We start from the raw sequence: 27,031 nt of genomic DNA on the forward strand, positions 1-27,031 counted from the left end.
AAAACGGCGATGGACCCCTCCAGCATCGATTGGCAATTCGGGCCTCCCCCCAGATCGGCAGCACGGCCCCCCCCCCCCCCCCCCATCGACAGAATGTATGACAAGCAAGCAGCGCAGGTAAGAAAGGCAACGGGAACTGTAATTGTGCAAGCGGTGCTGCTTGCCCAAAGCTTCCCTCTGACGCAGCTTCCTGTTTCCGCCTGGGTGCATGGTGGGGTGGGGAAGGGCAGGGGGCCCAGTGTACTTGTGTGCCTAGGGGCCCTCGACGAATTAATCCTGCCCAAGAACTGGTTTGTTTATGACTGTTCTAGGTGATCATCTGAGTGTTTGTGCTTTAGTATTTGTCCTTCATGTCCCATGAAGTGATCTAGTATTATATTCTTTGGGAAAGAACCATTAAAATATTTCCAGATGAAAATGTAGAGGTACCTAACAGAGGGGTCCTTTTACTAAAGCACTCTAGCCGATTTAGCGCATGCTAACCGATTTAGCACGTGCTAAATGTTAACACGTCCATAGACTATAATGGGCGCATTCGCATTTAGCGTGCGCTAATCGTTAGCGTGCCTTAGTAAAAGAGGGGGGAGAAAGAAGTGTTAACTGTCTGGCCTATATCAGGAGTAGGGTACTCTGGTCCTCGAGAGCCGTAGTCCAGTCGGGTTTCAGGATTTCCCCAATGAATATGCATGAGATCCATTTGCATGCACTGCTTTTAATGCATATTCATTGGGGAAATCCTGAAAACCCGACTGGAATACGGCTCTCGAGGACCGGACTTCCCTACCCCTGGCCTATATGCTCATTCAAATTGTTTAGTCATATGCACAAATACCATCCTATAGGAATTGTGCTGCTGTCTGGACTACACTTGGTTTTCTACTGGTTTTTAAAGGAAGCCTCAGCCCCACCACTCCACCGCAAAATGTTATTTTATTGCGAGAAGATTTGTGTGGCTCTTCATCATTGGCCGTCCTTATTATCTGGTATTCTGTTGTATTTTGTTTATATCCCCATTCAAAAAAGTGCTTCAATAAGTTATTCACTAAATAGTGCTGAATGTTTATACATTTGTTATGTGTTACTTAGCTTACAGGGTCCCCCTGTAATAAAACAATATAAGGAAAAGAGCTATGAAAACCCCTTAACACATAGCTACTTATCCTGCTCATTTCAAATTTGTAACAACTTTGAAATGAGCAGGATAAGTAGCTATGTGTTAAGGGGTTTTCATAGCTCTTTTCTTTATATTGTTTTATTACAGGGGGACCCTTGATAAAGCATTTCATGCGAAACATGTCGGGTCAGACTCCTGAGTTTTTGGCTGTGATTCAAGTTGAATAACGCAAGCTAAGTAACACATAACAAATGTATAAACATTCAGCACTATTTAGTGAATAACTTATTGAAGCACTTTTTTGAATGGGGATATAAACAAAATACAACAGAATACCAGATAATAAGGACGGCCAATGATGAAGAGCCACACAAATCTTCTCGCAATAAAATAACATTTTGCGGTGGAGTGGTGGGGCTGAGGCTTCCTTTAAAAAACAGTAGAAAACCAAGTGTAGTCCAGACAGCAGCACAATTCCTATAGGATGGTATTTGTGCATATGAATTCACACTAATTTATATGATTCTGGACATATATATATAAAAAAAGTTACTGGCCATTCAAATTGTTTAGGTACCTTAAAAGTTTTAATACATATAGAACCATCAGATGCACATGTACAATTGATTTGTTAAAAGGATCCAACTTGTGTACAAAAAGTTATTGAAATCAAAGTGTGGCAAAATAAAATAAAACCACCTGAAAATCAGGAGAAAATGTCAAAATGAAAATAATGAACTGAAATTAATTCAAGTTTCTTAAGTATTTAATATTCACGTCTAGGTGGTTTCCATAAGAGTAAAAATTGTTACAAACATACACACCCCTAATAGATACTTTGCTTATTTGTACTTTCATTATTATCAGTGTTAGAACAAAGGTTGTAGAAAGTGCAAATATTGTTAGACATTTATTTTTCTTTTCTTACATAGAATATACTCTTTTCTTAAGCAGAAGTAACCTATGGTTTCAAATGCAATGGCTGATTATATGTATATTATAGTGATTATTTAATTAACTTCATATCAATGAATGCAATTAGTTTATACCACTGACGGAAACCTGGTTTCATTTGCTATAAATGCTCAGATTCCAGCACTATACACTATTTTATAAAGGGTGCCTATCTTAGAATGCCCTTTATAGAATACTGTTTGGTGCTGATTTTTTTCAGCACCATATACTAAATCAAGCCCTTAAATGCATTAAATGAAATCTGTAGTAAATAATGTGCTAGATTGTATTAGTAAATCTTAACTGCAAAGTTGAGGAAATACTTTTAAGGCCAAATAAAACTAGCCATTTTGCAAAAGAAATCGAGGGTCAACATGCTCTTGGTTACTTAAAGTGTTTGTCTAGGGCTGAAATGCCTGGTTAGCACCTATGCTAGAACCAGCTATTTCATGGGTGTTCCTGGGACAGAGGTGGTGCTTAGATGGTTAAGTGCTGATATTCAGCACTTAAGCAGCTAGGAAAACCACATAAATATAGTAGTACTGTATAAAACACTTAAGTGTTCAATATTGCACTTGACTACTGATGGTGGTCAGCAAAACCACCAGCTGAATATTTACCCCAGTTGGTAGTTTCACTTACCATCTTCTGCACTCATGTTGGGGATCCAACACTGAATTTCCAAGTATACACAGTTAGCAAAAGTATACCTAGTTAACCCCCCCCCTTTTTTTTTTGCAAAACCATTTAGCACTAGCCAGCACACTAAATGATCCATGCTGCTCCGACGCTCATAGAGTTCCTATGGGAGCAGTATGGAGTATTCAGCATACCATCCGGCACTAAAAACTGCTTTCATGGTTTTGTAAAAGGGGAGATAAGTGCAAGACTGAATACTTAAAGGTCATGGTGAACCATAAGAACATAAGAAATGCCTTCACCGGATCAGACCGTGGTCCATCTTGTCCGGCGATCCGCGCATGCGGTGGCCCATTTAGGTTCTCCTCTTTGGAGACCCGGATTTCCCGTATCCCTCAATATGACTTGCAAGAAGGTGTGCATCCAACTTGCGCTTGAAACTCAGAACAGTATTCTCCGCCACAACCTCCTCCGGGAGAGCATTCCAAGCGCCAACCACTTGCTGTGTGAAACAGAACTTCCTAACATTTGTCCTAAACCTGCTGCCACTCAGTTTCAGGCTATGACCCCTTGTCCGTGTCACCTCCGAAAATGTTAGTAATGCTGCTTCCTGGTCTATTTTATCAAAACCCTTTAATATTTTAAAAGTCTCTATCAAATCCCCTCGCAATCTTCTCTTCTCGAGAGTGAATAGTCCCAGTTTTATGAGGCGTTCTTCGTAGCTCAAATTTTCCATACCTTTGACTAGTTTCGTGGCTCGCCTCTGCACCCTCTCCAGCAGAGTTATATCCTTCTTAAGGTATGGAGACCAGTGCTGGACACAGTATTCCAAGTGAGGTCTGACCATTGTGAGGTATGACCTCTTCCGATCTGCTCGTGATCCCCTTCTTAATCATGCCCAACATCCTACTTGCTTTCTTCGCCGCTGCCGCACATTGAGCCGAAGGCTTTAGGGTTCTGTCTATCAGTACCCCCAAATCCCTTTCTTGTTCGCATTTGGCTAATGTCACCCCCAACATCTTATACTCATGTTCTTTGTTTTTCTTTCCTAGATGCATCACCTTGCATTTGTCTATGTTAAAATTCATCTGCCACTTTTTCGCCCAAGTTTCCAGCTGGTCTAGATCCTTCTGGAGATCCTCGCAGTCCCCTAGAGAGCCAACCACCTGACATATTTTTGTATCATCTGCAAACTTTGTTACATTGCATGTTGTTTCCTCTTCAAGGTCGTTTATAAAAATATTAAATAAGATAGGCCCAAGAACCGAACCCTGGGGCATGCCGCTGGTCACTCTCTCCCAGTCCGAGAATTGCCCATTAATGCAAACCCTCTGCCTTCTGTTCTCGAGCCATTTTCCAATCCATCTGTGCACTTCTCCTCCTATTCCATGGCTCAGTAGTTTTCTCATAAGCCTTGCATGTGGAACCTTGTCAAACGCTTTCTGGAAATCTAAGTAAACTATATCCACTGGATTTCCACTATCCAATTGTTTGTTCACCTTTTCAAAGAATTGAAGTAAATTTGTCAGACATGACTTCCCTTTCCTAAAGCCGTGTTGACTAGCCCTTATTAAGTTGTAATCTTCCAAGTGTTGTACAATGTTGTCTTTAATTAGCGCTTCGATTATCTTCCCAGGAACTGATGTGAGACTCACAGGTCTGTAGTTTCCTGGTTCACCTCTTGATCCTTTTTTGAAAATTGGGATGACATCACATAGAGATTGGGATGACAACCACATAGAGATAGGACTGTGTGTGGTAATATTTATGTAGTTTTTCTAGCTGCTTTTGTGCTTGAACGTACTTGAATGTTAGGCTACTACAGCGCTTAACTTACACAATGTAAAACTGCCTGGAGGAAAAGTCCATAGTCTGTTATTGAGAGAGCCACTTCTTGTGCTGGATTGGTAGCATAGAATGTTGCTACTCCTTGGGTTTTTGCCAGGTGGGAGCAAATAGAAACATAGAAGCATGATGGCAGATAAAGGCCAAATGGCCCATCCAGTCTGCCCATCTGCAGTGACCATTATCTCTTCCTCTCTCTAAGAGATCCCACGTGACTATCCCAGGCTTTCTTTTTTTTCAAAAATATCTTTATTCATTTTGAAGCCAAAACTAAGTGCAACAATATTATACAATCATATTACACGATAATAGCACCTAAATTCAATCAAAACTGTAATCCATGTAATCACCCCCCATCTTCATATTCAAAAATTGCACTCAAAATTAAAAATATTATTCAGCCCCCCTCCCACCCACCCACCCTGGACGTGCATGATCAAGGGTCAAATTCAACAATCACTCTTTGCAAAATTTTGTCTCAAATATCCAGAAACTTCTTATAGTGCCCCCATTGTATAGCCATAATACGTTCCATTTTAAAGACATGACACAGAGACTCCCACCAAAAGGTATAGTTTAATCAATCCCAGTTTTTCCAATTCCTTAAAATAAGTTGTATGGCAATCCCTGTCATAATAAAGAGAAGTTTGTTATTGTGAGATGATATTTGACTTTTAGCTCTCATTAAAGTGCCAAATAGCACAATGTCATATGTTAATGCCACTGGATTTTCCAGTACTTTGTTCACCTGATCAGGCAGAATTAATTCTTCAAGGGCCCCTAGGCACCCAAGTACGCTGAGCCCCCCGGACCCTTGTCCTGCCCATGCTCTGCCCCGTCCCGCCCCATTTATCTGTTTTCTTATTTACTTCTTTATTTCCATTTGTATTTCTTTTTTTTTTTTTAATTCAAAACAAAGAAAGATTAGCATACCAGTGCACAGTTTTTCTTCTATGCAACCCCCAAACATCTCTGAACAAATCCCCCTTCCTTCCCTTCCCACCTACTTACCCAGGACTTTAACTTTGAACCCTTTCCATGCATCTATAAAAGTGTTCAAATATTTGTAAAGCAGTAATACTATCCGGAATATGTCTATATTAATAACCAAGTTTACAACGCTTCTCAACTGCATCCCATATGTTCAAAAAAGCGTGGGATGAACACAGAGGATCTAGAATCAGAAAATAATATTAAATATTGAACTAAGGCCAGTACTGGGCAGACTTGCACGGTCTTTATATGGCAGTTTGGGGGAGGATGGGCTGGAGAGGGCTTCAATGGCTGGGAGGGTGTAGATGGGCTGCAGTAGGTTTTGACGGAGATTTCAGCAGTTGGAACCCAAGCACAGTACCGGGTAGAGCTTTGGATTCTTGCCCAGAAATAGCTAAAAGGAAAAAAAATTAAAAAAATTTAAATTGAATCAGGTTGGGCAGACTGGATGGATCATTCGGGTCTTTATCTGCCATCATCTACTATGTTACTATGTATAAAATCTGTAACTCCTCTAGTACGTTCCACTCCATGTATGTTAACTTGCAATGAAACAACAAGGCAAGCAGTCCACCAAAGAATCCAACATGAAACAAAAGAAGATTGGCAGAAAAATAAGGAGATTCAAATCAGGTTAATTCAAGGTGCTCCCAAGAACCATGCCTGATGCATTTTGCCAAACAAGGCTGGTCAACGCTAACAAAAAAAACATGTCTCTCATACAAACAGAACACAGAAAACACCTTTGCCTAATATGGAATATGTAATCACAAACTAACCTCTCCCCCTTTTTACAAAACTGTAATATGGTTTTTAGCCATGGCCAGCGCTAAAAAATGCTCTACAGTTTTGTAAAAGGGGGGACAAAATATAAATATATAGACAAAGGTTAAATAAAACCACCAAGAAGCTGGACTCTGCATACAATGCGACACCACAGAAGCAGTGATGTCCCCTAAAGCAAACAGCAATGTCCCCTAAAGCAAAAAAATAAATAAATAGAATTTTTTTTTCTACCTTTGTCTTCTCTGGTTTCTGCTGTCCTCATCTTCTTGTCACTCTCTTCTTTTCATCTTCTGTCCTTCTGTGCCTATTCCAGAAATTGTCTGCCTCTCCCTTCCATCTCTTCTTCCCTCCCCCCCCCCCCCCAATTGGTGTGGCAACCATCATCTTCTCTTCCTTCCTCCAATGGTCTGGCATCTCTCTCCTCTCCTTCCCTCTCCCACATCCCCATGGTCGGGCATTTCACTCTCTTCTCTCCCTGCCTCCCACTTCCATCAGCATCTGCCCCCTTTCTCTCCCTTCAACCCAATTCCATCCAGTATCCTTCCCCTTATATCTCTCCCCTTCTCCTGCACACCAATTCCATCAGCCCCTTTCTCTCCTTCCACCACCCTTCCATACCACCTTACCCCCTTTCTCTTTCTCCACCATCCTTCCATCCTCCTTTCTCCCCCAGGGCAACGCCTCTCCCCCGCAGCAACAGCAATGCCCCCCCAGCAACGGCAACGGACCCCCCCCCCTGCAGCAATGGGCCCCCGCCCGCCCGCAGCAACAGCACACCAATGCGGCCGAATGTGTTACAGGAAAGTCTAACAATGACTGCTTCTGCCGGTCAAGCCCCCTCCAACTTCACTTCTTTCAGAGCAAGTAAGTGATGTTGGAGGGGGCTGGACCGGCAGAAGCAGTCATTGCGGGACCTTCCAGTAACACATCCGGCCACATTGCCATTGCTGTTGCTGTGGGCGGTCCGTTGCCATTACTGCATGGGGCGGTCTGTTGCCGTTACTGCGTGGGGGGGGGGGCCCATTGCCATTGAAAAATAGCATGGTGAGTCGCCCTCCTTCAGTGGGCCCCCCTCACAGTTTTGGGCCCTAGGCACGTGCCTACTTGGCCTAGCGATTAATCCGGCCCTGCACCTGATTCTAAATGGATCTCCAAAATTGAAGTATCAAGGGACAATAATATAATAGATGATCTAACATCCCAGGTTCAAGATGACAGTGCCAGCATCTATTAGACTTGGAACTATGTAATTTCTGTAATCTAACCGGAGTCCAAACTGTTCTATGTAATTAAGAAAAATCAAGTTTGTCTCATAGATGCAGAAACCATAAATCTCATCCTCCAAGTTCAGATTCGTGGCCATTGAGATACAGTAATCTAATGCTTTATCTCAATGCTCCAAATGTCACGAAGACCAGTTTTTGGTTTCTTATTAAAAAATCCAGATATTAATTTATAATACTGAGCGGCCTGGTGTCTCTATCTCCACTACCTCTACCAGGAGACTGTTCCACGCATCTACCACCCTTTCTGTAAAAAAGTATTTCCTCCGATTACTCCGGAGCCTGTCACCTCTTAACTTCACCCTATGCCCTTTCATTCCAGCGCTTCCTTTCAAATGAAAGAGACTCGACTCATGCGCATTTACATTACTAAGGCGCACTAGTCATTTTAGCGTGCACTAAACACTAACGTGTCCAGTATAGTATATGGACACATTAGCATTTAGCATGTGCTAATATTTAGCACGCGCTAAATTGGCTAACGCGCCTTAGTAAAAGGACCATAGGTATTTAGATTTCTCTAAAAAATGTATAAATAGTAACAATCAAGGGCTCCTCATACGAAGCCGCGTTGACGGTTTAATGCGCATAATAGTGCGCGCTAATTTACCGGCTGTGCTGGCCGCTACCGCCTCCTCTTGAGCAGGTGGTAGTTTTTCAGCTAGTGTGGGGGTTAGCGCGTGCTAAAAATGTGCGTGCGATAAAGACGCTAATGTGGCTTCGTAAAAGGAGCCCCAAATAAATAATCCAAAATGCAAAAAAAGTTATTAGCCAGCAAAGGGATGGCTTCAGGAAATCCCACTCTGGCTAGTAATTTTTTGCATTTTGGATTATTTATTTAAATGTCTCTTATCATATCTCCCCTGTCCCGCCTTTCCTCCAGTTTTGTGTATCAAATCAAATCAATGTCAACATTTTGACATTATTGGGCCAATCTTCAAAGGGTCTTGAACTTTTTTTTTTTTGTAACAAAAAACAACACCCATTAGGCACATTAACGTTTCATTCTCCATAATAGCTGATATAGGTTTTCCTAGAAATAGTGCCTCCTGAACAGAACATTTATTACAGTGTTCAAAAATTATAACCTCTGTTTACTTCAGTGGTTTGCAGACAGAAGGCAGAAGTGCCCTTAGGATTGAGGATCGTTATACTTTTCTATTTTTCGAGAAGTGCAGTGGGAAGTTAATATCAATGTTGCAGTATTAAAGTGATCAAGTAGTTATCTCTGGCAAGGTAATGTGAAGTCAGCAGTATCTTTATTTTTTTTTCTGATCTTTGTTTAAAGTCTTACAAAACTAGATTGTAGTTTGATTGACAACCTTGTCAGAGAGTGAATGAAGACTGACAGTGTAATATTGAAAGTGCAGCGTCTACAAAAACCTGGAGTCCAAGTTTTCTCATGACACTGCTTCTTTTGGTTGAAGAGTTCATTTTACTTTTATTTTCCAATAAATAAATATATTGTCTTTTGGAACAAAAATGATTTACTTTAGTCAATTGTTTTGTAAAAACACATTCCCCAATAGATGTCATTTTCAGTCATGTTCACCCTATCAATGCAGCTTCAATTGTTTGAAGTCTTATAACTCGTCTGTACATTGACAGTTAAGGGTTTTTATTAATTAACTAGAGGGAATGCTGTGATAAAGGTGTATATCTTCCAAGTATAGAGGTTATTACAGCTTCCTTCTCATCCATTTCAATCACCAGGCAGTTCATTGAGACTTCTTTTCCTATTGCCGCAGGAGAAGAAAACAACCCATTGAAAAGCTTTCCTTTAAACTCCATGAATGTGTTTTTCAACTGTGCAATATATAATAATAATAACTTTATTTTTGTATACCGCAGTACCACAAAACAGTTCAGAGCGGTTTACAGGAGAAGAGACTGTACATTTACAGCGAAGATGCAGAGCCAGATTAGCCAGGATAAAGTAACCAGTAACAATAACAATTAAAATTAAAAAGTAAGATAGGTACTTAGAAATTCCCTTACTGTCCCGAAGGCTCACAATCTAACTAAAGTACCTGGAGAATAACAAAGAAGTGAAAAATAGAGATAGAGGAAAAATAAGAAATAAACATTCTAACAAGACTACATTGATCTAAAATACTTTGGAAGGATGAAGAGAGGAGAGAAAGGGATATATACAGTTACAAGGGAGTGCAGGATGAGGATAGTAAGACCCGGAGAAGAAGAGGTATATAGGTGAGGAAGGAGAGGAAAGGAAGGAAGGATGGGGTTAAAGAAATTTATCAAAGAGGTAAGCTTTGAGAGATTTTCTGAAGGATAGGTAGGATGGGGCAAGAGAGATGAGGGTGGTAAGGCAATCATTCCATTTGCCAGCTTGAAAAGAGAGGATTTTGTCCAGGAATCTTTTGTAAATACATCCCTTTGGCGAGGGGAAGGCAAACAGGTGGGCATTGCGTGTTCGGTTAGAGCCTGGGAACACAAAGTGACGTGACAGGTATATCAGGGATGATCCAGTCAAGGTTTTAAAGCAGAGGCAGGCGAATTTGAAGATGACCCTTGCTTCAATTGGAAGCCAATGACGTTTTCTGTAGAAGGGGCTAACATGGTCAGACTTTTTGAGGCCATTGATGAGGCGGACGGCGGTGTTCTGAATAAGTCTAAGAAGTTTAATGGTTTTCTTATAGGGGTCCTTTTACTAAGGCACGCTATCCGTTCTAGTGCACGCTAAATATTAGTGCGAGCTAAATGCTAACGCATCCATACAATATAATGGATGCGTTAGCATTTAGCGCACGCTAAATCGGCTAGCACACCTTAGAAAAAGGACCCCATAATCTGCTAGGTGATATGTAACACTGTTATTTTCTGAGTGCACGTGTCCCCTTTGGTGGATGATACAGGAAAATTTGGATATTAAATTATGGCTTTTAATACTTTTCAAAATGCATTTACAAATACTTTACAAGCGCATTTCCATCTGGCATACTTTACAATGGGATTCACTGAGTGATTGGTATGTATGGGATGGGCCTTGCTTATTATAAAGAAATGCTTTGATCTGAATGAATTATTGAAACTAATTTGTTTTGCATGATATATTTAGCGTCATGTAATTTTCCTTCTCAATATGTTGCTTTTTTTAAACAGCTCAGGCCATGAAACTGTATTTTCTCATTAAAAAATAGTTTAGTGATCTCTGTTTTTCCCTCTGAATGTATCCTTCAAGATAATGATTGCTAATGAACTGCATCAAATTAGTTTAAGCTTCCATGATTTCTCAATAAACTGTCAAAGTACCCTGTATTTGGTGTGTGTTGATACATTGTTGTTGTTTTCAAATCTATTTCTAAAGGATCCTTGTTCTTCTAACAGCCATGGCTACCCCCTCACTCTTAATAAAAATCTACAGAGACATCCTTTGGTAGCTTAGAGAATTACTGGTGAATCGGGGCTATTTACAGCTGTTTTTTCAAGATCAAAGCATATGAAAACATTGCATGTTTTTGTTTTTTTTCTTTTATATTTGGTGTTAGATAAAATCTCCATTAGTCTCTTTTGATAAGCATCAAAGGATTGTTTATCTTCTGACCTATCAAGCAACAACTTGATGACTATTTTCTTAGAAAAAAAAACCCATAACAAAGTAATTCTATTAACCATAATCTTAATGGGAAGGATTATATTAATTCATCCAAAGGATACAAATGAATCCATGAATCCTTTAGCTTAGATTGTCTGACAATATCTCAGAAGAAGAAAAAATATCATACCAGCATAAAACCATCAAAGTGATATTAGTTAAAAATGTGCACCTTAATACAAATATGTTGCTATATTAAAATAATTAATTTAAATTTAACTGTTTTATGTGCTGAAATATTTACATTTCAGGGGCCTTTTTGATCCTCTTAATAGTCTGCTGTGATCATTAGCTTTCCTATAATATTACATTTAAAAGGCGTTTTTAATATTCAGATATACTGCAGTGCATATTTGGTTGTTAAAATCAACTACTTAAGACAGAACTAATGGTTACCATCCATACCTACTTGAAGTCATGACAAGATTAGCCCTTTGACCCTAGGCAAACAGATTTGTGGGGGTCCATGTTTTAATATAAATGCCTTTTAAAACTTCAACATTTAGGGTTGTATGTAGTATCGAATACAGAGAAAAACTAGCAGAGAAGAAAGCAGCACATACAGTAAGAAGTATTGCTTACTGATGTCTCACGAAGTCTAGAGTACAATGAACATGGGGTGGTGAGAAAAGGCAGGTCACTGAAGTCAGCTGGTAGCTCTCGTTCCACAAACCTTCTTCTGCGAGCTGCTCACTTACTAAGGAAAAGCTCTGTAATAGGAGTCATTGAATCAGCGGCAGCCTTTCAGGGAGCGGCGCAGGGCTGAGCGGAAGCTCAAAAAGCTCGCTCCTGGGTGCCAGCCCGGATGCGCCGCTGGCTGCTTTCTGTGAGATCGGCAGGAGCGGGACACACTGCTGGGCCACCAGGGAAAAGGTACGCAAGGGAGGGGGGGTAAAAAATTGTTAATATAAGCCGGGACAGGAGATTGGAGGGATCCCTCCTGTCCCGGTCTAACAGCAAGCCTGCAGCAAGTCCGGGAGGGTGTCAGGTGGTCCTGGATGATGACCTGAATATAGGACAAGATCCCCATTAATCTCATCCTATATTTGAGTATACTGTATATGGTAACTCAGTAGGCACTATATAGGTGGCTACACTGAGGTGCCTACCCACACCTACTTGTGCCTACTCAAAAAGTAGGCATAGTTAGAGGCGGAGTATGGGGCCTAATATATCAGCACTAGAGAATTACATGGGGATAATTTTTTCCCCTTCCCTGCAGGAACTCAATTTCCCTGTCTCTTCTCCATGAATTTTGTCGCTGTCCCTCTCCCTACCCTATTCCTGTAAGCTGTCTTAACCGCACAAGCCTTGAACACTTACGATTTTTAAATGTTTGAGGTTTGTGCAGATGAGGACAGAGCTTGCAGGAATGGGGCAGGGACATGAAAAGAACTTGCCGGGATGGGATGGGAAAAAAATGTATCCCCGTGTCATTCTCTACCACAGATCAATCTTACCTCACTGTAATCATATTGGCTGTACAAGTTTGGCCATTTGTAGAATCACGCCAAGTGGCACCTAACTCAACTAGGCGTGATTCTAGAAATGGTGCTTAGCAGTTGATTGACAACTGCACCAAGTGGCAACTAGCTGGTAAGCACTGTTTATAGAATCAGGGCCTGAATATACTTGCCACTAACAACTATGGGATCAGCATTTAGTCTCTGTGGTCAGTGAGTTTTTTTTGTTTGTTTGTTTATTTTATCTATTTCCTGATAACTCTCTGGATAAAGTTAGGATGATGGTTTTTCTGTCCTATCTTTTATCCATAGAAACAGAAACATAGAAACATAGAAATAGACAGCAGATAAGGGCCATGGCCCATCAAGTCTGCCCACCCCAATGACCCTCCCTATCTATCTTTGCGGATAGATCCCACATGTCTATCCCATTTGGCCTTAAAATCTGGCACGCTGCTGGCCTCAATAACCTGAAGTGGAAGACTATTTCATCGATCAACCACCCTTTCAGTGAAGAAGAACTTCCTAGTGTCACCGTGCAGTTTCCCGCCCCTGATTTTCCACGGATGCCCTCTTGTTGCCGCTGGATCCTTGAAAAAGAAGATATCTTCTTCCACCTCGATGCGGCCCGTGAGTAACTTGAATGTCTCGATCATATCTCCTCTCTCTCTACGTTCCTCGAGTGAGTAGAGCTGTAACTTCCCTAGCCGCTCCTCGTATGGGAGATCCTTGAGTCCTGAGACCATCCTGGTGGCCATTCTCTGGACTGATTCCAGTCTCAGCACATCCTTGCGGTAATGCGGCCTCCAGAATTGCACACAGTACTCCAGGTGTGGTCTCACCATGGATCTATACAATGGCATAATGACTTCAGGTTTACGGCTGACGAAACTCCTGCGTATCCAGACAGTGGGGTCAAAATTGCTGCTGTCTGGATAACGTGATGCTCAATCCTTGCTCTGCTCATGAATTGTCCCGGTGCTATCTCAAATCTGCCAAGGCTATCTGCGAGGATATTCAGCGGCATTATCCATGTAGTGCCACCGAATTTTCAAGCAGAGTGTGACTAGAGGAATTATCATGACTAAGGCTGCTGCTTCTCTAGATAATTCCTTTTTAAATATCAGTTGCTAAACAGATCGTGTCAATATTCAGCCACTATCCATACAGTTGAGCTGTTTAATTTAGGGCTGCCTTTTTTGTCCTCCTAAACAAAACTGCTTGTGTTTGGCGATGACTGCTGATGGAGAATGAATGTTGCGGCCCTTGATAAAGCTGGAGGTGAAACAGGGCTGCTCTTGGGCTTATTTTTGTTATTGCAAGATAAAGGATACAGCGGCACTTTGCTTTTTTTTCAACTGTTATGGTTGTGAATTGTGAATGATATGGGATTGTGTCTAAAGACAGAGGGCTCCTTTTACTAAGGTGCGCTAGCGTTTTTAGCGCACGCAGCAGATTAGCACGCCCTAACCCCACGCTACATGGCTAGAACTAATGCCAGCTCAATGCTGGCGTTAGCTTCTAGCACGCGTGGCATTGTAGCACGCGCTATTCCGTGTGTTAATGCCCTAACGCAGCTTAGTAAAAGGAGCCCATATTTTTGCTTTTTTTTCCATTTTTAGAATACTGTAATAGAGTGATATACATAAAATGGAGTTTTTATGACCAATGACTGGAGAAGCCCCTATATAGAAAATATATTCAGTCTCATGAAGTTGAGACTTGTTGAAGCAAGAACTACTACAGCAGGTTTGTAACCTATCCCTGAAAACAGGCGTGATCCTGGAGGATTGGAAGATAGCTAATGTTACGCCCATCTTTAAAAAAGGATCGAGAGGTGACCCGGGAACTACAGACCGGTGAGTCTGACTTCGGTTCCGGGGAAGATGGAGGAAGCGCTGATAAAACAGCATCGATGAGCATCTAGAAAGGAATAAACTGATGAAAACAAGCCAACATGGCTTCTGCAAGGGAAGATGGTGCCTAACTAACTTATAGCACTTCTTCGAAGGAATTACAAACAATGGACAAAGGGGACCCCATAGACATCGTATACTTAGATTTCCAAAAAGCCTTTGACAAGGTACCCCATGAACGCCTACTACGGAAATTGAAGAACTATGGGGTGGAAGGAGACGTACATAGATGGATCAAAAATTGGTTGGCGGGTAGAAAGCAAAGGGTGGGAGTGAAGGGCCACTACTCGGACTGGAGGAGGATCACAAGTGGTGTTCCACAGGGATCGGTACTCGGACCGCTGCTGTTCAATGAATTTATAAATGATCTAGAAACAGGGACGAAGTGCGAAGTAATAAAATTTGCAGACGACACTAAACTATTTAGTGGAGTTGGGACTAAAAGGACTGTGAAGATTTACTAAGGGACCTGAACAAACTAGAAGAGTGGGCGACGAGATGGCAAATAAAGTTTAATGTAGAGAAATGTAAAGTCTTGCATGTTGGAAACAGAAACCCAAAGTACAGCTATATGATGGGAGGGCTGGTAATGAGTGAAAGTACCCAAGAAAAAGACTTGGGGGTAATAGTGGATAACACAATGAAGCCGTCGGCACAGTGCACATAGAATGCTGGGTACTATCAAGAAAGGTATTACAACCAGAATGAAAGAAGTTTTCCTGCTGTTGTATTGGGCAATGGTGCGCCCGCATCTGGAATACTGCGTCCAATACTGGTCACCGTACCTTAAGAAGGATATGGCAATACTCGAGAGGGTTCAGAAAAGAGCGACACGATTGATAAAAGGTATGGAAAACCTTTCATATGCTGAAAGATTAGAGAAACTGGGGCTCTTTTCCCTAGAAAAGAGGAGACTTAGAGGAGATATGATAGAGACTTACAAGATCATGAAGGGCATAGAGAAAGTGGAGAGGGACAGATTCTTCATTCTTTCGAAAACTACAAGAACGAGAGGGCATTCGGAAAAATTGAGAGGGGACAGATTCAGAACCAGTGCTAGGAAGTTCTTATTCACCCAAAGGGTGATGGACACTTGGAATTGCCTTCCAGAGGGTGTGATAGGACCAGAGTATGGTTTTGGGGTTCAAGAACGGATTAGATAATTTCCTGAAGGAAAAGGGGATAGAAGGGTATAGATAGAGGATTACTATACAGGTCCTGGACCTGATGGGCTGCCGCATGAGCGAATTGCTGGGCACGATGGACCTCTGGTCTGACCCAGCAGAGGCACTGCTTATGTTCTTAAGATATCTTAGGTCTTTTTCTCCACTATTTGAATCTTGTTCATTCTCTATTGATATAATTGCTAATGCAATGAGCCTGTTTTCTGATTATACTCTATATATTTTTTAGCCTTTGCTAGTAAGATTATATAGCTTATTCCTCTTTATATCTTTAGTGTGTCACTTAGAAGTCATCTGCATGGAAAAAGCATAAAAATTAACCCTCTCCTTTACAAAGCCACACTAGTATTTTTAGCATCAGCCATGGCGGTAATAGCTCGGACGCTCATAGGAATTCTATGAGCGTCTGAGTGGTTACCATGGTAGCCAGCGCTAAAAACACTAGTGTAGCTTTATAAAGTGGGGGGGGGGGGGGAAGAGGGGGGGTAAGTGGAGATACAAGATAAGAAAGGGAAGGAGTAAGAGACAATAGAGGAAGTATAGTTTTCCTGTGTTAATACAAAGAACACCTATTTTAAGTTTGGGGTTCCCCCCCCCCCCCGTCAGGGATGTTTTATCTGTGTTTATCAGTTAAAACCTTTAAAATCAGAAATCCTAATGATATAACTCAACTTTCCAGTGCTATGGCACTGCACAATTTTCCTAGCTATGCCAAAATCTATTTTTCTAATAAATATTTATGCAGCATGTGAATGTTCCTCTATGAAATCATTTCTTCTTGGTTTTCCACAAATACTGCCTAACATCTGTACAGAGCATCATTGGATGGGGCTATAATTAACATCCTTTTATATTTATAAGTGGAAGTTGGATTTTCTCATAACTCAAGCCATAAACAAATTATGTGTGTATTAGCATATAATAAAGAAATGCCAGGAATATATGTATGGAAAGTGAAGATGAATGAATGATACTCTTATAAAACATTTGATTTACTGAAAGGTTTCTTTCATTTTGTATTTACAGTAGATGCCATGTGTCGTTTTCTAACTCAAGATATACTGGAGAAACAATTTTTCTGTAACTTTGCTGTTGAAGGTCAGTCAGATATTTACTTTGAAGCAATTTATGCTCACAATTATATTTTCAAACTAGGAGGCCCAAGTTTTACTTTGGCAAACCTGCCTTTTAGTATCAACCCAGATTTTCATGTAAAAACTAATGCAAAATTCTCAGTGGACCATGAAATTAAGCAGTCTTGACATCAGTGTAGAATAGAGTCATGTTTTTCAGAAGCATAAATCCAAGGGAGCAATACCAAATAAAAAAGATCTTGGGGTGATCACATCTGATGAGCTAAAGTGTCAAGAGCACTGCAACAAGGTAGTGTCCAGAGCCAGAAAAAAATATTAGGGTGTACAGAAAGATGTATAATTAGTATGAAACCAGTGAAACCATTACAAACCTGATGCTAGAAGAGATAGGAATGATTGGTGATCTCTCTTACCCCCCTCCCTCAAGACCAAGAAGATCCCAATAAGGAGTAGGGATCTTCTTCAGGGGGCTGCCTGTGTCAGAAGTTTGCACTGGGGTTTGAGGGTGGCTCTTCACGATGCTGGGAGGTTTGGAAAAGGAAGGATGGCTTTTCATAAAGTCCTGGTTATGGAAGACTTTAGTTGCTATAAGGGGAATGGCTCTTCATGATGCTGGGAGGGGTTCAGAGGTATGATTTTATTGAGGGGGTTGTGGAAAGGGATTTGATGATGTAGGGAATAGCAATTTTAAGAAGTTGTAGAAATGGAAAGCTGGAACAAGCAGAATACTATTTTTTTCAACATGTAGTTTTTTAAAAATTGTTCTTCCATCTAAAAATGCTAACAGATACACCTACACTCCTGCATGTCACTGCAATATTTAAAAAAAAGACTCCACTTGTCAGAGCCTTATGCAAAATACCAGGGGAATTGCAAACATCCTGACTTGGACATTTCAATGCTCCTCTCAACATTCTACATAAAATGGCCCTCCACATGTATTTTCTATAAGGCAGGAAAGAAAGGGGGGGGGGGGGTTATATTAATAGAACCATTCGATTTTTCTGAAATATTAAAAATGCACAAGGAACAAACATTTTTTTCCAATAGAAATTCAGTGTGATTGCTATACCTTGGCATGCAAAAACAGTTTGCTCAATAGACAGAAGCCAGAGGAAAGGTTAGTGTGATAGAAAGGACACTGTCAATGCAATTAATGAGAGAACATATGGGACTCTGCAAAGGTGAAGTAAAAAGGCATCTGAAGTTCAACACAGAAAGAGCAAGATACTCTTTCCCTTTTTCTCTTAGGGTGTTTATTTCAACATCCCATATTACATGACGAGCTGGGACCAGTCAAGTCTCCTTCCTTGGCATGTCTTGAATACCAGCACTATAATATGAATCTCAAAAGGGGTAGACTCAAGAATAACAGAAAATTGTTCATCACAGTGGTGGATACATGGTTCAACCCCCAGTGGAAATGATGAAAACAAAACCAATAACAGAGTTCAAGCAAACAAATGCTAAATACAAATCCCTAACTGCAAATAGATAAACAAGAAGCCAAAGATCAACTAGTGTCTCTAATATATTGCAGTAGAAAGTACATTGGGCAGATTAGATGGGTTTTCTGTTCCTCATCTACTTTCAGATTCTCTGACTCTTTATAGGGTTTCCCAGGTTTGTTTGTTTTTTTAGGTTTTCTGGTATTTTGAGATAGCTAGCATTTATGTAGCCTATGGGCTCTTTTTACTAAGGTGTGCTAGCATTTTTAGCGCGCGCTAGCTGAAAAATTATTGCCTGCTTAAAAGGAGGCGGCAGCGGCTAGCGCGTGCTAAGCACGCACTAAAACCATTAGTGCGCCTTTGTAAAAGGAGCCCTATGATGTAATATGAAAATATTTGTTAATACCAATACCAATGCAATGCTTGTATTCCACATATGCCTAAATTAGTTCAGTGCGGTTAACAAGTATTGGGGGTCTTTTTTTTCTATGGTATGGTAATCGATTTAGGGTACACCAAATGCTAAAAAGCCCATAGGTATAAATGGGACTTCCCAGCAATTAGTGCATGCTAATTGTTAGTATGCGCTAACTCGGTTAGCACACTTTAGTAAAAGGACTCCTAAAAGAGCTTAGGCATACATAGGGAAGATGCAGAATATAAAAATCAAATACAATTCAAACTTCTTATTGTAATACAAATTTTTGAAATAACCAATTTTAAGTCTCTAAACAGTAAATAGTGAGTAGATTGTTTTAATAGCAACAGGAAGACAGGGGAGACATGATTGAAACATTTAAGTACCTCACGGGACGTGTCGAAGTGGAAGATGATATTTTCTTTCTCGAGGGATCCTCGGCCACAAGAGGGCACCCGCTCAAACTCAGGGGCGGAAAATTTCATGGCAACACCAGAAAGTATTTCTTCACAGAGAGAGTGGTTGATCATTGGAACAAGCTTTCAGTGCAGGTGATCGAGGCAGACAGCGTGCCAGACTTTAAGAATAAATGGGATACCCATGTGAGATCCCTACGAGGGTCAAGACAAGGAAATTGGGTCATTAGGGCATAGACAGGAGGTGGGTAAGCAGAGTGGGCAGATTTGATGGGCTGTAGCCCTTTTCTGCCGTCATCTTCTATGTTTCTATGTTTTTTTGTAACTTAGCCATATAAAATCTTTTTTTTATTTTATTTCTTTATTCATTTTAAAGCCATAAGTAAGTGCAATCTTAAACACTACTGTACATACTTTTAAAATTATCCTCCCCTTTTAAAAAACCTTGGAGGGGCATAATCAAAAGAAACATCTTAAGTCTGTCTAAGTCCTAAGTCGCTAGTCACCCAAAGTTGGCTAAGGAAAATGGCCATTCCTGAAAAATACATCCAAAATATTCCCTCCCCCCCCAGAAAATAATCTAGTTGGATGATCAGCCGTTTAATCGTCCAGACCGCTAAGTCATCTATTGTTATACCCCATTCTCGTCCAAAAATTAATCCAAATCAAAAACGCCCAGAACAAGACCTTTTGGACGTGGACGAGGTCATCAAAGTGATGGACTGGACACCCAAACATTGCACCAGAGTAGTGAGGTACCTTACAGGGCACTGCTGTGAACTTCACAAAAAGGGTGAACATAAACATCTCAACATAACTTCCTTATAGGTCATGGTGAGCCCCCAAAACACCCCCAGAACTTACTATACCCACCTGCCTACCACCCCAATAGTCCTTATGGCTGCAGGTGCCACTTATATTACATTACATTAGTAATTTTTATTCCGTCATTACCTTATATGGCAGTACAAAAGGGTTTTGAGGGGTGCACATGTTTCACCATGAATGCAGTGATTAGAGTGGCTTATGGGCCAGGGTCCTCCTCTCCATGGTTCACTACCGTATTTTCACGCATATAACGCGTGCGTTATACACAATTTTTACAAACCGTGCATAATCGTGCGCGTTATAGGTGTGAGCGCGTTTTACAACTTTTTTTTTTCATTCCGATCCGGCATCCCCCCTGTGAACCGGCATCCTCCCCCCCGCTCGTGTCACCCCCCCTTCCCCGCGATCCTACAACCCCCCCAGCACCGCAAAACATCTCTTATCCGATTGGGCACTGGCACCAGCACCAATGCACAGGACGTGCCAGTGCCAGTGCCCGAAGAGCCTCCCTCGTTGGGCTGGGCTGGGCTGGGCTGTGCGGTGCAGGGAGATCCTCCTTCTTCCCTGTGCCGGGCTGGACTGGGCTTTGAGCATTTGCGCATGCTCAAAGCCTTCTGATCTCGCTCTCTCCGAGATTGAGACCAGAAGGCTTTGAGCATGCGCAAATGCTCAAAGCCCAGTCCAGCCCGGCACAGGGAAGAAGGAGGATCTCCCTGCACCGCACAGCCCAGCCCAGCCCAGCACAACGAGGGAGGATCTTTGAGCACTGGCACTGGCACGTCCTGTGCATTGGTGCCGGTGCCGGTGCCCAATCGGGTAAGAGATGTTTTGCGGGGGGGAGGAGGCCGGTTCGCAGGCCAGAAGAGTAAGCGGGAGTGGGAGGAGGTTATAGCAGCATGTGCGGTATACGCGTATGCGTGCTATATAAAAATTTTTTACAGACATGCTTTGGACCCACGCGCTATACGCGTATGTGTGTTATACACGCATGCGCGTTATATAAGTGAAAATACTGTAATCCACCCCAAGCCCACTTAAGCCACCTCTGTGCAGCTCTACTAGGCTTTCCTATGCCAGGCTGCCAGGTGCTGATGTTCTGGAGGCAGACGTGTGTTTTTATTACAATTTTTATGGTGTTGTGGGGGGGGTCAGTGATCACTGGGGCAGTGTGTGTGGGTCTGTACTTTGTGTTTGCAGTGCTTATCTGGTCACTTTGGATACCTTTTTGCCACTTAGACCTGTTTTTCCATGGCCTAAATCACAACGTACAACTTCAGTCCAGGCACCCTCGTTAAAGTTTCAATTATATTTGCAGTACGACTAAGTTTAGATCAGCCCACGTCCCGCCCAAATCCCACCCTCACCACTCCTCCTAAAATGCCCCTTTTAGCTCTGGTTGTACAGCAGCACTGACAAGGCCTAAGTCGTTTTTAGGTACGTCTAAAACCCCTTTCAGTTATCGGCACTAGGATGACTTGTCTTTTAGATCGTCCAAGTACTGATTTAGGTGGGTTTTTAGACTTATTTATTTTTTTATTATGAGCCCCCTAGTGTGTTTTTCAGCGCAGGCCGCAGCAATAAGAGCTCCGATGCTTATAACATCCCTATATGCATTGGAGCTGTTACCTCTGCAATTGGTGCTAAAAATTGCACTATGATTTTGTAAAAAGGGGGGGGGGGTATATGCACTTATATTGACAGCCAATGAGTTTTGATGATCAATAGTGAAAACCTTTCAAATTGCCTAGCAGAATATAATAATCTCACTGCTGCGCTTTACAGAGTTTCAAATACAAAGAAACTTTTGTATCAGATTTTTCATCTGATCCTATTGGTTTTTTTTAGCAGTAGTTCTCAATACAGCTCTTGGGACAGGATATAGGCAATAAATATGTGTGGTATAGATTTGTACTTGTGGGAGGCAAGTGTATGCAGGTCTTTTTACATAAATATGTCCTTGTCAGTGCTCTGCATGCACAAAAAGATGGCAAGTGAGATGTCAAATCAGTCCAAAAGGAGAAACTTTTTTTATGTAAGTCCCAACAAGGATCCAAGTTTCAACAATAAAATTGTCTTCTTCAGGGGACAAAATACTACATAAAAACATATATAAGCACATTTTAAAATAATTCTTGTATCAATAAAACAATATATTTACAACATATATAGTGATAAAAAGCATTCAAAAACAAAGTGCGCATAATTTTAAACAAAAAGAATAAAACCAAAAATAAAAGAACAAGTGCCACAAGATCTAGATAGAGCAACACTAAGAAAATAGTGACATGAGTATCAAGATCATAATTCTAAATAAAAAGAGGGCATCAAACAAAGGAGTCCTTTTACTAAGGTACGGTAGCTGATTTAGCGTGCGCTAACTGATTTAGCATGCACTAAATATTAGCTAAACGCTAATGCATCCATAGACTATAATGGGTGCATTAGCATTTAGTGCATGAGCGTGCGATAAATCAGCTACTGCACCTTAGTAAAAGGACCCCAAAATGAATAGTCTATTTCAAATGAAAGTGAAAAAATGTAAGTGAAACCCACTCATAAGAGTAATGTATACCAGGAAGAGACACCGTCATGCCATTATCATAAAGAAAGCGTAAATGGAATAGACTAACCCAAAGAGGGAAAACTGCATTGTAACACTAAAAAAAGAAAAACTCACCACATACCTAAATATGCTGAAACAAGGTACGCAGATTCAATAGAAACAATCTATTGAAATACTGTAAATGACAAGGATAAAATTTATAAAAGGGACTAATAAAGTTTAAACAAATATAATTTCAAAACCATATAATGAAGCATTCAAAAACTACACAGAAAACTTACAGTTCGAGATGGTACCAGTGGAATATTATAGAAGCGCAAACACTATGACTCTCTTGAAAAACAGCGAATGTTCTGAAAATCTGACTGTGTCCCAAGAACTGGGTAGAAACCCACCCACACAGTTTAAAGTATATGTAGCATAATCAGAATTGCCACACACTATTTACCATTCACTAACTGTAATGTCTAGTCCATGTCTGATTTTTGCCCATACCCCCTACCCAACCCCACTCTAAGCAGTTAGCTCAGGAATTTTACCTCACTGGCTGTAGTTATTAGCATAGGCCTGTGTTGACAGTTAGGCCCAGAATCTATAAAAACGTCCCAATTGTAGGCGGTAGGTGTCCTACCACTGACTAACCAGCCAATTAGGACGCACGTTTTTGTTTTTTTTTAAAAAAGCTTCCGAGGCAGGCTGCCTACATTGGAGGCTTGCAAGCCCGCCTAAGCTCGCCTAAGGGTGGGCATGGTTTGTCCCGGAAGTAGCCTTAGGTGGATCTAGGCAGCTATATGTGTCTTCTTAGGCCATGGAAGATGCCTACAATGTAGGCCAGCAAAATGCTGGCCTACATTGTAAGTAGATATGACCGCTGAGTTTATCACAGCAAGGGATCTCCCTGTCGTGATAACTTTGGCCGTCAACCCCCGCTCCCGAACAATCACCAGCAGGAGGAATGCCCAATCCTTCCTGCCAGAACCTCCCCCACACACACACACGCACAATCGCCAGCAGGAGGGATGCCCAATTCCTTCTGCTGGAACCCCCATCCCCGTAGATCGTGGCAGGAGGCCCTGAGATTCCGGTTGGCCCATGTGCTTAAGGCCTTGCCCATGGGAGGGGCCGTAGGCACAAACCAACCTAAGGTTCCAGTTGGCCCAGGTGCCTATGGCCCCTCCTATGAGTGGGGCTTTAGGCCCCTGGGCCAATCAGGCCTTAGGCCCCTCCTTGGTGCATTCCACAATGTGCTGGGAAGGGGCAGGTCTGCCTCATTCAGATGGAGGTGGGACAGATGAACGGACCCATCTGTCCGGACAGACCCATCTATCCGGCCTTCAGAAAAGGTTAGGGGGGTGGTCTGGGTGAGAAGGGTGGGGCTCCAACATAATCTATGGAGGGGTGGGAGGATTCCGGCAGGATGGATTGGACATCCCTCCTGCTGTGATCTAAGGGGGGATGGGGGTGTTTCTGGAAGGAGGGATTGGGCATCCCTCCTGCCGGCGATCATTCAGGGGAATGAGCGGCCATGGCCATGGTGGTTAAACTTATCGTGGTAGGGAGATTCCTTGCTGCGATAAGCTCAGCGACCACATCTACTTCAACTCGATTCTCTACCCGGCATCTGTAACATGGAAGTCGGTAGAGAGTCGGGTTCTATTTAGGCGGGCTTAGGCGCGATTCTGTATAGGATGCCCGTCGGCTTCTAAGACCGGGCATCCTATACAGAATCTAGGCCTTAGTGTACATTAAAGTCTGCATTAATATCAGTAAAAGAGCCCCTCAGTCTAATAAAGCCTAAAAAAGGGTGCATGAAAAAGATTATAATCATGTAACAACCTTTTGAAATTTGTCTTAACATCACTGAGTTAAGGCAAATAATGTAGAAGCAAGTTATAAACAGTAAAACTTTAATGATTTATTATCTGTTAATAACTCTGGGCCTGAGTGCATAATAATATTGTTGTTATTGGTTCCTAAGCTATCTCATATTAGATGAACATTATCTCTGCAAAAAAATAAATAAATAAAGTATAAAGTAGTAAACAGTTTTTCATAGAGGAGTAATATCCATGAATAAATTATTATTGCTTTTAAGCAAGATCTGAAAAACAAGGCTCACTGTTCACATGATGGGCTAGATATCAATCATGGCCTAATATCTTATGTATTGAGACATATGTATTGAGACCTTATGTATTGAGATTCGGGTTAGGACTGGGCACATCATGAGACCCAGAAAGAGAGGGAAGACAGTTGTTCTAATGAAGTAGCACTATTGAACAACATATAGCACTGTAGGTATACCTTGAGGGGAGGCATCCTGAGTTGATGGGAATCCAGTGGAAGTGGTAGAGAAGAACAATGTAAATTCAAGAAAGCTTGTGACATAGGATCTCTAAAGGAGATGGAGTGATAACAGATGTTATGGATGAGCAGATTGGATAGGCCATATGATCTTTATCTGCCTTCGTTTTCTGCTTCAATGTTTCTGTCTGGGCATGCTAACTGAAAGGAAGGAGAAATGGCAGAGATTGCTAGGGATAAATAGAGAAAAAGGCTAACTTAGACAATCCAATTTGTGTGCACTGCTTGCATAATTTCAGTCTTATGTGTGAAATTTAAAATCTTTGCAATGTTTATATGTAGGCATCCAAACCCTCTCTTGAGGCCCTATATATATCTATATCTTGTTACAGTCAGAAGACCTACGTACTCATTTTTCTTCAATTCCCTAGGCAGCCAAGTTTGAGGAACTCTTCTAGGTCTTCTGTCATTTGTTCTCCAAAAGCCTTCAAGGGGGGGGGGGGGGTCAAGTGCTTTTCTAGGTCCTTGATCTTATTTTCAGGTATCTCAGTCTTGCTGCCTCTCCCGTGTTTCCATGACCAATGTTCTGCCATACTTCAAGTTTTCTTATATTGAATGCCACCATTGCTGTCGAAATTTCTGTCTTTTGCCTTCTGTACAAATTTGTCTCTGCCTCTCACTTTACTGCCATAGTTCCCTTGCATTTTCAGCTTGTAATTTGTTTGCTTGTGGGTTACCTCTGCTTGGTTGTGTACCATTTTAGTTTGAGCAAGTTGGCCTTTTTCTCGTCCTTTCCCACTTCTGTGGTAGTAAGTCACTCTTTAGGACCGTTCGCATTTCAGGTATTTGTATCAAATGGAATTCATGACCTGAGGCATAATTTCTCAGGAATTAATCATTATCAGTTAAGGAAAATTTTAGATAACTTCTCCCTAGAGGCTCTTGAGTCACCATTGGAAGTACAAGTTTCTTGATGGTATTATCCATAGAAACATGGAAATATAGAAGCATGACGGCAGATAAAGTCAAAATGACCCATCCACTCTGCCCATCCGCAGATTCTATCAATGGTATATAAAATGGTGCACTATTCTGAGATGCGTGGGCATCTAAACTGGCTAATGAGGTAATTAGCACCAATAATTGAGTACTAACAATCATTGATTTTAATTGGCAACAATTTGGATTTGGATCCATATGCAAATTTTATAGCGCTCAATTCTGAAGGAGTGGTTTTGAAGGAATAGCTAGGGGCGTTCACTAAAAATGCTGAACACCATGAATCCACGCCAAAATTATGCACTACCATTGAGGTAGGCATATTTAACCCATGTTATGCAGAGTCTCCTATTTCTTTTTTCACCAGATTTCTTTCTGCATTACATTCACCTAGCCTTCTTTTTTGCCTTCTGCTTTCTAGTTTCACTTTACATTCAGTTAGTATCTTTAAGTGTATCATTATTTATCTTTATAATTTTATTCTTTGTGTACGTCTAATAGATGTTAATTTGATTATAAATGTCTAACAATCTGTTTGGGTATATCTTGTTTTCCAAAATTTCAATGTATTGGTCTATTTGTCTTTGCTAATTGATTTTATAATTTGTAATTTGTATAATATATATTATTATTATTATTATTAGGTTCTTATATCCCGCCATACCCAAAGAGTTCTAGGCGGTTTACATTCGTTACATTAGGATCCGGTCTGAACCCGGATTTACAAAAATTTTATCGGAATTGCAGGTAGCGCGGAAGGAGGCACAGGTTTATCATAGTTGGGTTAGAAGATAAAATGGAGGGAGTGGGAAACCAGAAGAGGGGGGGGAGAGGGAGGTGGGGGTGGGGGGGGTGGAGTGTATGCGGGGAGTAAGGACTAAGGGTCTTGTTCGCGGAAGAGGTGTGTTTTGAGAAGTTTTCTGAAGTCTAGGTAGGTCGGGGCCTCTAGCATCATTTGGGCTAGCCAAGGGTTCAGCTTGGCCGCCTGGAAGGCGAAGGTTTTGTCGATGAATCTTTTGAGCTGGCATGATTTTATGGAGGGGAAGGTAAACAACTGGATTCTGCGGGATTTCTTGTTGGTGCAATACATATTGAAATGTGGGGAGAGGTATTTTGGTGAGAGACCAAATACTGTCTTGTAACAGATGCAGGCGAACTTGAAGAGGAC

General features: G+C 41.4%; 1 protein-coding gene across 8 annotated transcripts in view; it reads left to right on the top strand.

Moving 5' to 3' along the window:
• Positions 1-27,031, top strand: part of DACH2 (dachshund family transcription factor 2) — an 845,689-nt gene that overhangs the window by 729,069 nt on the left and 89,589 nt on the right. Inside the window, exon 8 of one of the 8 annotated variants that reach the window (XM_033945573.1) lies at positions 16,820-16,891. The exons of the other annotated variants lie outside the window; for them this stretch is intronic. Coding sequence (XP_033801464.1) covers positions 16,820-16,891 — 72 coding nt within the window. The remainder of the gene's footprint in view (positions 1-16,819; positions 16,892-27,031) is intronic. 8 annotated transcript variants of the gene reach the window in all.

The sequence above is a fragment of the Geotrypetes seraphini genome, chromosome 5 (assembly GCF_902459505.1).
Source record: "Geotrypetes seraphini chromosome 5, aGeoSer1.1, whole genome shotgun sequence".
In the NCBI taxonomy this organism is placed as follows: Eukaryota; Metazoa; Chordata; class Amphibia; order Gymnophiona; family Dermophiidae; genus Geotrypetes; species Geotrypetes seraphini.